The following is a 12495-nucleotide window of genomic DNA, read 5'->3' as shown; positions in this document are numbered from 1 at the left end:
TACAATTTTTCCTTAATACCTTTGTCCAAAATTTGTATTTCCTGTATTTTTGAAGCTAAGAGTACATATTTATCATTATATATTATATATTTATCATAAAAAATAGAAAAAAATCCACAGTGGACTTTAGTGGAATTTTCGCTGATGCATTTTCAAAATCGAAAAATGACGCAGTTTTTAATATGTTTGAGATATATTCATAAATATAAAATAAAAACAAATATTTATAAATGAAACTTTTAATTTTTTTAATAAAATAATAAATTTTGGACAAAGGTATAAAGGAAAAATTGTATTGACAAATTTTAAAAAATTCAGAAAAATAGTAATCTTCCGAATCCCATTACCACATAGGGCTTAAAAATTTTGTAATTGAACGTAGTTTAACATAAATTTTTTTTGAAAAAATCGAAGGGTGCAAATATGTTTAAAAATTGATTTTAAATATTAAATCCCCAAAATTGCATTGAAGCCCACGGTGTATTTTTCTTTTAAATATTTCTTTCGATAGCTGATAAAAAAACAAACAAATAAAAAAAGATGGTTCCATTTGGACCAATATTAAAGAAGTTATGAGTATTTCTTTGCATGTAGTTTTTACAGAATTTGACTTTTTCAAGGCGCGATATCTCTGGAACCGTTAATCAAAAAAAAATTTTGAAAATATACTAAAATGTTTTGTTAATCAGCAGCATCGCCACAGTAAAAAATAAAGGAAATCAAAAACCTCATCTTGAAAAAGTGTCCGATTTCACTTAGAAATCCCCATATGCTTAATAGGGTCTACGACGATGTGTTACAAACAGAATGACAAATTTAATTATACCTTCCATTCCTCGAATTACATGAACTGAACTAAGAAAATATCTCCACTCCTCTCTACTTCCACTTGTTTACTTCTTCAACGTCTTGGCCTTTACGTTCTGTTTGTGCCGTCATGCAACCTGTGCGCACCATGCAACTTTCGCAAGTATATATTCCAGTTTTTAGGGAAAGACGTCAAAACAAATCTTAATTAACCTTTAAGAAAAAAGTAGGAGTTACTTTTTTTACTGATCGACCCAAGATGCCTAGGCCAGTAACTGAAACCTCTTTTGGTACTAAACTGTTGGGAAAGATTTTTTCCTGTTTTAACTGAGAACCGGGTATCAGTTAAAGTAATCTTACATAGTCGAATGAGCTTTGCCGGAATATCAAATTCAGATATGACTTGGAATAACTTTGAGCGCGAGGGGCTATCGAAGGCTGCTCTGTAATGGAGAAAAATATGGTAAGTCGCATTGGTATGGCCAAATTGTATCGTTGCCCATAGGATTAAATCGTTCGCATAATATCCCTGACACTATCTTATAAGCAATAGGGAGTAGACTTATGCCCATATAATTAGAGCACAAAATATTATTTCCATTCTTATGGACGGGACACAGTATGGATGCTCAGGTTCCAATCGTCGAGTAATCATTTCTACTGTAGGATGTTGCCAACTAGCTGATGCATACACCTTATCAGCGTCGCGCCTCCTGTTTTGAACAGTTCGCCTTGTTAGCCATCGAGTCATGTTCACCGAAGTGTTCTCCACTGATTGATGTCATGTTGTGGAAGTGGCGCCGTCTTGTTGACACCAACTGTCGCCGTCTTGTTGACACCAACTGTCGCCGTCTTGTTGACACCAACTGTCGCCGAGATCAGGAGCTTAATTTTCAGGCATTAAATTGTCGGCTATCATGGCACGATAATGGTCGCCACCGAAATCACTTTTAAAGAAATATGGTATGATGATTCCACCGGTGGATGAACTACGCGAACACTTTTTTGTGTGAAATGACAGGTCTTGAATCTGAAGTTGAACTATTTGTAAACGTTTTCACGATGAAATACCTAAATAAATATTGTTGGAGAACAAATTATTATGTATTTTTAATTGTTATTGCTAAAAACTATTAATATGTATTTCTCCCTCATAATCTATTAACTTTGTTACTTTTCCCCTTAAATTATAATGTTCCCCACATATGTATTATATTTCTATAACTGGCATCCCTAATTCCTTGTAATGCCTAATATTTTAATATTTTGCCCATTCCCTTTTTAATCGTGTCCGTCGATTTCAAGGCCATCATATGTGCGTAAGTACTTTGATCTGCATTACTGACTCTGTTGCGTAGTGTTGTTGTTGTTGATGCGCTTTCTAATGCATGTATGTACATCAACCAACGAATCAGCGATCAGTGGTAGCTACGCCAACAGAGACAGTAAGAAAACAATTCTGCTTTATGTATGTACATATGTAAACAAATATGTATGAATATGATGCCACCGTGGTGCAATGGTATGCACGCCCGCCTTGCACACCTAAGGTCGTGGGTTCGATTCCCCGGCCAGGCAACATCAAAACACTTTTCAACGGTGGCAAAATACCCCTCAGTAATGTTGGCGACATTTCCTGAGTATTTCAGCCATGTAAAACTTCTCTACAAAAGTGGTGTCTTAGACACGCCGTTCGGACTCGGCGATAAACTGTAGGTCCCATATCATTGAGCTAATATGAATCGGGGTGCACTCATTGATATGAGAGAAGTCTCCCTTGTCCCTATGGGATGTTGTGGAACAAGTATATATATATATATATATATGATGCCGCCAAATACCTTTGCTTGATCGATTGTTATTAGTTACGATTATTATCTGCCTTGCTGCGAACATATCGATCGTCAACATTAAAAACAATTTTATTTCTGCCGCGCTGCAAATTAACCTAAATCGAATTTTTTAATAATTAATTTTAAACCAGCCCCAATCGCGTTTATATTATAATCGTTTAAATTAAACATTTTATAATATTAATTAAGTGTCCCAAAAGGGAGCAAATTATTGACAAATTATATTTAATTATAATTTTGAAAACAAATAAAATTGCCCCCATTCATTTTGTAAATTTTTAAGAAACTTTTCATGTGTTTTATTTTGCTACGGCTCTAACTGCCAAAATCTCCTACAAATATCAAAATAAAAAAGTAAAAAAAACGTTAAGTTTAGCCGGGCCGAACTTTTTATACCCTCCACCATAAAATAGTCTTAATTAAAATGAAATAATAAGTTTCCTTTCACAATTTTAGGTGGGGCTAAGTTAAATGACCACAGAGAACTTCAAATGTCAAATAACAGCTAGTTCGGTTAAAAGTTGTAGCTAAAATCTTCAAAATACCGAAAATCGGGAGATACCGTTATATGGGGGCTAAACCAAAACATGGTCCTATGTTGACAATTTTTGAAGGATATTCTTTGTCAAATTACAGGTAGTTCGGTTAAAAATTGTAGCTTAAATCATCAAAATGCCGAAAATCGGGAGGTACCGTTATATAGGGGCTATACCAAAACATGGAACTATGTTGACGATTTTTGTGGAGAAATTTTATGACCACTGAGAACCTCAAATGTAATAATACAGCTAGTTTGGTTAAAAATTTTAGCTAAACTCCTCAAAATACAGAAAATCGGGAGGTACCGTTATATGGGGGCTATACCAAAGCATGCACCTATGTTGACGATTTTTGGTGGAGACGTTTTTGTGAGCACTGAGAACCTTAACTATTAAATTAGTTTGGTCAAAAAATTTAGCTAAAATCTACAAAATACCGAAAATCGGAACGTACCGTTATATGGGGGCTATTCCAAAACCTGGATCAATCTTTAAAATTTTAGTGAAGTAGTTTTTTGACCACTGGGAACCCCAAACGTCAAATAACAGGTAGGTAAACCTATGTGAACAATTTTTTGAGGAAATGTTTTGTGACCACGGAACCTTAAAACACCGAAAATCGGGAGGAACCGTTATATGGGGGTTATACCAAAACATTGACCTATGCTGACGTTTTTGGTGGAGATATTTTGTAACCACTGTGAACCTAGGGTGCTAGAACAAAACCTCGACCTACCTTTAAAAATTTTACAGAAATAGTTTTTTGACCACTGGGAACCCAAAACGTCAGATTACAGGTCAAAAAATATAGCTAAAATCCCCAAAATACCAAAAATCGGGACTATACCAAAACGTGGGCCGATATAGCCAATCTTAGAACTTGACCTATGTTGTATATATAGAGAAAATACATTCGGGTGCTAAAATAGAGCGCTCTAGCTCAATTATTTTGGACACTAGAGTGTTTACAACAGACGGACAGACGGACAAGGTTATACTCAGAATTTTATCCTGTCGAAAAAAGGTGTACATCTACTTGGATAGCCCGTTATATACCAGACCATGCACTTTTCTTCTACCCCCATAAATCAAGTTCAAGCGAAATAGGTATGTGGTATACATAATGGTGTATAAGGAATGCAAGTCCTACTCCTCCTACTCAGTAATGTATGTATTTATCTTCACTTTTAGCTCTTGAATTGTTGTTGACTTACGAGGGCTGCTCGATAACTTTCTGGCCTAAGCAAGACTGCGTTTTGCGAGGCATTTGACATTTTTTTTAAAGTTTGACAGTTTTTAGCCTAAATGCACTCAGGGCAGTTTGACATACGACCAGGTATTGTGTTGTTTACAGAGACTTGACAAAATTACTGTACAAAGCAAAATGGAATTACTTTATTAACATTTTCGTCCGATCATTTTTCACAAACTACGACGTAGATAATTACAGCAAGGGTGCGTCGATCAAATTAAATCTTTGTGTGTCGATAAAGGACCATCCATGAAAAACTAGTTTAATGAATTCAATCGTGACCGATACTCGCTAAAAACGAAGGTGGTGAGTGTCGCCAGTTTTTGCTGTTGTGCCGTGGGTGAACGGATAATGCTAGATCGCCATATTGCATACCGTGAGATTGAGGCATCCTTTGGCATTTCTTCCACCGTTAGATCCAGTCATGGTGGAACAAGAAGATGTTACATCAAATCATGCAAAACGTCAAATTTTCTCACAATGATGCATTACCTTGAATTGCTTGTTTACATTTTGTATGCGATTTTATTCACAATAATGCATTTTGACAACTGGAATGAAGATCAGCTGTTTTTGCCGCTGCACCTGTATTATTGTGCCATGGATCCAGCACATTTTGACAATCGCCCAAAAAAGGCTCTTGTCGATTTGTGCAAAGATAAGGTGAATAAATACGATCGCGGTGCTTGCAACGACGTTTATGAGATCATCACTGGCGACGAATCTTGGATCTATGCGCATGAGTCCCAAACAAAACAGCAATCGACCGTGGGGATCTTCGAAAATGAGCCAAATCCAAAGAAAGTTTTTAATGGAAGAATCATTTCTAAGCAAATTGTCACCTGTTTCTTCTGCAAAACTGACCATGTGCTGATTATATGGCTTGAGCAACGTTGGACGGTTAATTGCCTGAAGCCTCAGTGCTTTTTGACCGGACAAAAAGTGGAATTGAAGGGTCATTCGCCGCACAACCCTAACTTGGTATCCAATGACATCATATGATTCCCGTATATCAAGAAAAAAGGCGTGGTTAACAGTTTTCGTAGTCAGAAGATGTCTCAATAGGAGTGGAAAAAGTGCTTCAACAATTGGTTTGAGGACATGAAAAAGTGGCTAAATCATACTGGAGACTACAGGAAATATTCGCGGTTTCAATGTTAGGTCAGAAAGTTATCGGGCAACCCTTGTCTCGAAATATATTTTTTAAATGATACCATTGGCGGACAATTGATGCTGCCACCACGTGCGATAACACGACTTTTTAAAAACTTGACATTTCAACATTGGACCTTGAAATACTTTACTTGCTTCGATAAATTTTTTGAGTTTTAAGGGACAGTTAACTATATCAGGGACAGTTAAATATATATAAGGGACAGTAAACTATATATCGTCACCATAAATGCCCGAAGACTTAACCCACAAAACCAAAACTTTACAGGAAAAGCAAAAAACTTTATAAAATTTAAAACTGTTTTACAGAATATTAATCTTATGAAGGCGAGTATATGAGATATTATAGATCATATACAAAGGGGAATAAGTAGTGAAACCAAAACCGCCGAAGTCCTTAGTTTTGAGATCCTCCGTTACAACAAAATCTGCAATATTATCCCATTTTCCGAAATGCCATTTCTTGAATAGGACCATTGTTTTTGAACGTAGAAGCTTGAAATTTTGCCAGAGCTTGTATTTAAGCTTTATGTATCAGGTTACGTCAAAAAACGAATTTCGATTTTCATGTCGGTTACGTCTTCGGGCATTTATGGTGACGATATGAATGTATGCACATTAAGGCGGAGCGATTTGTATGGAAGGAAAAAACCTTAACGGGCGCTTCGTGATTCTGATTCCTGGGATTGTACTGAGACAAAAAGTCCACTGTACCTTATATCTACCGTGAAAATAGAGTCTCCTGATTTGGACTTAAAGTTTTTTATCCACTTTTTTTGCATATTTTGGCATATAATAGCCAAACCATTAAGACTTGCGATCCAATACATAGTACAAGATTGTAGCCAACACAATAATTAAGAACTCTCTAGTACATCGCAAAAGTATTGGAATGCTCCTTCAGCCGCTTTTGGACTTGAGACTGCGCAAATTTTTCGACAAATATCGATAAATGGCACTGTGCTACAAAAGTTGACCAGAAAAATATTCAAGCGTTCCGTTACAAAATCCTATCGCGTCGGGGTCCATAGACAACAAAAATACCTTTGGTTCGTTTGGGTCACTTCGTTTATTGTTTTATAACGGTAAAAGTAGTGAAAATCTGTGTTTCTTACATTTTCAAATTTAAACGGGAATATCTTCTTTTTTCACAAAGTGTTGTGTTGGATGGCAAATCTTAATGGTTTGGCTGTTATATGCCAAAATATCTAAGAAACGTTAATAAAAAACTTCAAGTCAAAATCGGGAGGCTCGATTTTCAACGTAGACATATGGTCTAGTGGACTTTTTTTGCTCAGTTCAATCCCAGGAATCAGAAATGCGAAGGGCCCATTAAGGTTTTGAAATCGCCCCGGCCTAATGTACACATATCGAAAAAACACCTTTATGCTACTGCATATCATACTGGCCGGCTATGGTATTTATGGAGGTATAATAAAATAAAAATATATAAATTCAATTTAAAAATCAAAATATTTTTCAGCGGATATATCTCTTGTGCTCTATGGACATTCAAGTGTTGCTACATTTTAGTGAAATTGGAAAACAGTGTATATTCAGGTGTCATATTCTGTCAATATTAAAAAAACGTTTTTGTTTAGTTTGTATCAGTAATATGAAGAATAGACGAAATCATTTTCCAAAGAGATTTTCTCCAACCACCCATCAAACATATTTATATTTATTAACTAGTCTGTGGAACTCATAGTCCTCCCAAATAAATATCATAAAATAAAATATCAAAATAAAACAGAGAAAAAACAATAAAATCCATTAAAATAACAATTTGTCACGTCATGCACACACCGCAATGCCCAATAAAAAATGAAATTTATTTAACTTTAATTTATTTCACTACGATGGTGGTAATCATCGTACTTGTCGTCGCATTCCTGTGCATAACAAAACATGTTTTTCTTGTTGTTACTTTTTTCGTTATTTCTTTGAAAATATCATTAATTTCAATTGGTATTGCTGTTGTTATTAAATTTTGTGTGTTTGCTGCTCTTGTTCCACTTGATGAAAATTTAATTTCGTTTTATTTTTGTTTTTTCGTTTTTCTTGCAGATGGTTACCCAAATCCGCTATGAGGCCGGTGGGCCCCGATACCTCACACAATGACTGTATACTGGTCGTTGGTGTTTCCCGTCCTAAATTAGCCGTAGCCTTTCTTACCGTTATGTTGATATCATTATTTTTGACATTTCATGTTCTGTACGACAGTGCGGTTTATAATATTCAAGCGGCCCAGGCGGTGCATGAACATCGTCGTTTGGCTTTAATCAATTCCAATGGTATTAGTGGCATGCCGCCAGGTGTGGGGGCAGTCAGTGGAGTTGGCACTGGTAATCGCTATAATCATTTGCCCGAGGATTACGGGCACAATAACAAGCATGCGGGTGATATATCATCATTATCTTCGGCGGCGGCGGCATCATCATCTTCTTCGTCATCATCGTCGTCCTTATCAACGCCCAATCAACAAATAAGTCATCCAATGGTGTTCCCCTCCAATCGTGTACATTTTCCCAAAACAAGTCGTCGTTTGCCACAGGTAAGTTAATGTAAATGTGTTGTTGTAATTGTTGTACGACAGAGAGACATATTGTTTCAATAAACTAAAAGTTACCTCGTATCGATTGTTAACATAAGCTATCGGCTTAATGCTGCGATTTGTGTTCTGGGAAATTTCAAAGAAATACCCAAGAGCTTATGTTTACTCATTGAAATTGCCTTTAAGCATGGTTGGAATTTGTTATTATTTATGCAGTTTAATTAAATCACAAAAATTTATTAAATAGTGGAAGGTGGCGTATGAAAATTGAAAAAATATCTAATTACATGAATTATACGCTCTTTACGAGGGATGCAGGATAACTTTCGGGCCTAGGCAACACTGAGTGTTGTCAGGCGCCATTTGATTTTCTTTTTTGGAAAGTTTGATAGTTTTTAACCTAAACGTGGGACGTACAACCACGTGTTGTGTTCTTTACAGTGTACTATAGGTAATTTGCCCTGTTTTTGAGACAAAAATTAATAAAAGCGGAATTAAAGCATTTTTAAACATTTTAAATTATTTATGTGTAAAATTAAGATGAAACAACGATTTTTACAGATAAATTCCGATATAACGAACAACGGTTATAAGTAACTAGGTATATAACGAACAAAGCTACTTTTTCCAATGTCATTTTCATTAGTTTTATTATACAAAAAAAAAACTTTCGAAAACGATCACGGGACGAGTTTAGTACTCCTTTAAACCGTACCAATGATTAATATGTAAGAGAGAGATGAAATAACGCTTACTACTGCCGCGCCGTTTATAGAAAACCAGGGATATACCGAATAATTTGTCGCCATTAATTATTTTACTTCCAATTAAATTGTAAACAACAATATTTTTTTATTTTTTATTTATTTCCTCAAGCCAAACTTCCGCTATTTTAAGACTTTTTATTGAGCAGTAATCTAATAAAATCTCATAAATGTCAACAAGTAAAAAGTCGTTAAGTTCGGCCGGGTCGAACCTTTTATACGCTTCACCATAAAATAGTCTTAATTAAAATGGAATAATTAGGGTCCTTTCACAATTTTAGGTGGAAAAACTTTTCGACAATGGATATACACCAACTGCCTCCCACTATTGCTTAAATTGCACTGTGAACACAAATGTTGGGGCAGAGATAATTCCTTGGTGTGTGTATATTAAAAACCTCGAAGGACAGATGCGTCGTGAGTCGAACTTCCGCGTTATGGCGTGATTATGTTTTTGCAAGAGACCCTGTAAGCCATCATGAATTAGCATTATATCTTTGTTTGTTGTTTTTGTAGAGCACTTAAGCAACAGCGAACAAAGATATAACGCTAATTCCTGATGGCCCACAGGGTCTCTAACAAAAATTTCATCACGCCATAACGCGGAAGTTCGACTCACGGCGGATCTGTCCTTCGGGGTTCATAATATACTCACCAAGGCCTTTCTTCCCCAAGAGGAATTTTCCGTGCCCCAGACTTTCACCTCCATTTTGTTGCACAGTGTTATCTAATCTAATCTAAAAAAATGTATTCAGCTAGGTGTAAGGTACCACCTACGGGGCTATATCAAAGAGTCAACCTATCTTTAAATTTTTTTGGCGGAAAAGTTTTATAGCTGCTGTGAGCTTCAAGAGTCAAATTGAGGGTAGTTTTATCAAAACAATGTAGACTCTCAAAAATGCACCCATGTTGACGATTTTTAGTGAAGAAATTTCGTGACCACTGAAAATTCCCGAAAATCGGGAGGTACAGTTATATGGGGGGATATACCAAAACATGGACCTATATTGCCAATTATTTTTGAAAAGACAAAATTGTAGCTAAAATTCTCGCAATACCGATCATTACAGATAGTTCGGTTAAAAATTGAAGCTAAAATTCTCAAAATACAGAAAATTGGGAGATACCGTTATATGGAGGATATACCGAAACATGAACCTATGTTGACGATGTTTGGTGGAGATGTTTCATGACTACTAAAAACCTCAAATGACAAATTACAGCTAGTTAGGTTGTAGCTAAAATTCTCAAAATACCGAAAATCGGGAGGTACCGATATATGGGGGCTATACCAAAACATGGACCTATGTTGACGGTGTTTGGTAGAGATGTTTCATGAACACTGAGAACCTCAAATGTCAAATTGCAGATAGTTCGGTTACAAATTGTGGCTAAAATGCTCAAAATACCGAAAATCGGGAGGTACCGTTATATGGGGGCTATACCAAAACATGGACCTATGTTGACGATGTTTGGTGGAGATGTTTCATGACCACTGAGAACCTCAAATGTCAAATTGCAGATAGTTCTGTTATAAATTGTGGTTAAAATTCTCAAAATACCGAAAATCGGGAGGTACCGTTATATGGGGGCTATACCAAAACATGGACCTATGTTGACGATGTTTGGTGGAGATATTTCGTGACCACTGAGAACCTCAAATGGCAAATTACAGCTACTTCGTTTAAAAATTGTAGCTAAAATTCTCAAAATACCGAAAATCGGCAGGTACCGTTATATGGGGGCTATACCAAAACATGGACCTATGTTGACGATGTTTCGTGGAGATTTTTCATGACCACTGAGAACCTCAAATGTCAAATTGCAGATAGTTCGGTTAAAAATTGTGGCTAAAATTCTCAAAATACCGAAAATCGGGAGGTACCGTTATATGGTGACTATACCAAAACATGGACCTATGTCCATAACCTTTGGGATGTAAATTTTTCGATCACTTGGAACCCTAAGTGTCAAATTATAGCTAATTCGGTCTGCAAATGTGGCGAAGAACGTCAAAATACCTCAAATCCGGAGGTACCGTTATATGGGGGCTATACCAAAGAGTGGACCGATATAGCCCATCTTCAGCACTCTATCTCAATTATTGCGGACGCTAGAGTGATTACAACAGACGGGCAGACGGACATGGCTAGATCGTCTTAGAATTTTATCCTGATCAAGAATATATATACTTTATAGGGTCGCAAATGATTAGTTTGATGTGTTACAAACGGAATGACAAACTTAATATACCCTCCATACTATGGTGGAGGGTATAAAAAACGGGCAAAATCGGGTTTTGAAACTTAGTAATGCCAATGCAGAATACTTTCAGTAATGTGTTCTAGGTGGCAAAATCACAGCCAAACATGGCCAAATTAGTATAAGTCTATATGCAGTGAGTTTAAGAAAAATAAAATATTTATTTCTGACTTTTTGTGTTTTTTGGACGCTACCGAAAATTTTTAAGCTATATTATATATCAAATAAATTCCTCTCGTAATTGCCAACCTATTCCATTTTACATATATTTATATTTGGTTTATTTTTCCGCGGTTTTAAATACATTGAAATATGACTTACAATATATATTTTTAGTTCTTCTTCGAAATTCTCACTTTGACTGCAATTTAAACCGCGATAATGAAGCTATTTTGAAAAATATCATTCATATTAATAAATTTTGCATTTTCTTTTTTCAATGCCAACTAAAAAAATATTATGTTATATTAATAGTTGCAAAATCGACTTTTTGCCTCAAAAACTGGGCAAATTACCTATAGTGCAGTGACTTGAAAAAAATCTTTTTGGAAAAAAATGTAATTTACTTGAGTACTTTACTCGCAAGTGTTCGACGTGAAAAATCGCGGCAAGAGTGAAAAAAGTGGTTTAATGAGTTCAATCGTGACCGACACTCGCCAAAAAGCGAAGGTCGTGAGAGTCGTCTAAAATCGGACAATGTGTCATACCAAAATTAAACCGTGCGTGAAAGATAATGCCAAATTACCATGTTACATACCGTGATATAGATCATCATTTTATATTACATGAATATCTGGCCGCAAAACTGGGTTTTTCTCGTTAGATCCAGCACAATTTGACAATTGCTCAAAAAAGGATCTTGTCGATTGGTGCAAAGAAATTGTGAATAAAATCGATCGCGGAGCTTCAAATGACGTTTGTAAGACACGCTGCCCCTTAACTAAATTTAAATGAAAGGTGCTTACACCTAGGAAGTTTTTGTGGTTTCTGAAACTACAATGTTCATAGACGAGACGAATCAAAACAAGTAAGAACGGCGTTAAGTTCGGCCGGGCCGAACTTGTTATACCCGCCACCACAAGCTGTATTGAAGTAAAATGGAATAATTAGTTTCCTTTCGTGTATGAAGAAGACTTAATACTAAATTTCAGCAATTTCGGTAAAACAATGTGAGTCACCATTCTATGAGGGCTATTTCAAAACGTCGATCTATACCGACAAATTTCTGACGGAAAGTTTTTAGACTCAAAGAAGACTGAATTTCCTATATTTCGGTAAGAGAATGTGGCTA

At 35.9% G+C, this 12495-nt stretch overlaps 1 protein-coding gene across 2 annotated transcripts in view; it reads left to right on the top strand.

The window, feature by feature from the left end:
* Positions 1-12495, top strand: part of Hs3st-A (Heparan sulfate 3-O sulfotransferase-A) — a 294272-nt gene that overhangs the window by 221030 nt on the left and 60747 nt on the right. For both annotated transcript variants that reach the window (XM_073956413.1, XM_073956412.1), the window contains exon 5: positions 7692-8178. In XM_073956413.1, the coding sequence (XP_073812514.1) occupies positions 7692-8178 (487 nt within the window). The remainder of the gene's footprint in view (positions 1-7691; positions 8179-12495) is intronic.

The sequence above is a fragment of the Musca autumnalis genome, unplaced genomic scaffold (assembly GCF_047663935.1).
Source record: "Musca autumnalis isolate F117 unplaced genomic scaffold, ASM4766393v1 scaffold_5, whole genome shotgun sequence".
Lineage (NCBI taxonomy): Eukaryota > Metazoa > Arthropoda > Insecta > Diptera > Muscidae > Musca > Musca autumnalis.
This window is presented reverse-complemented; position numbering and strand designations above follow the sequence as displayed.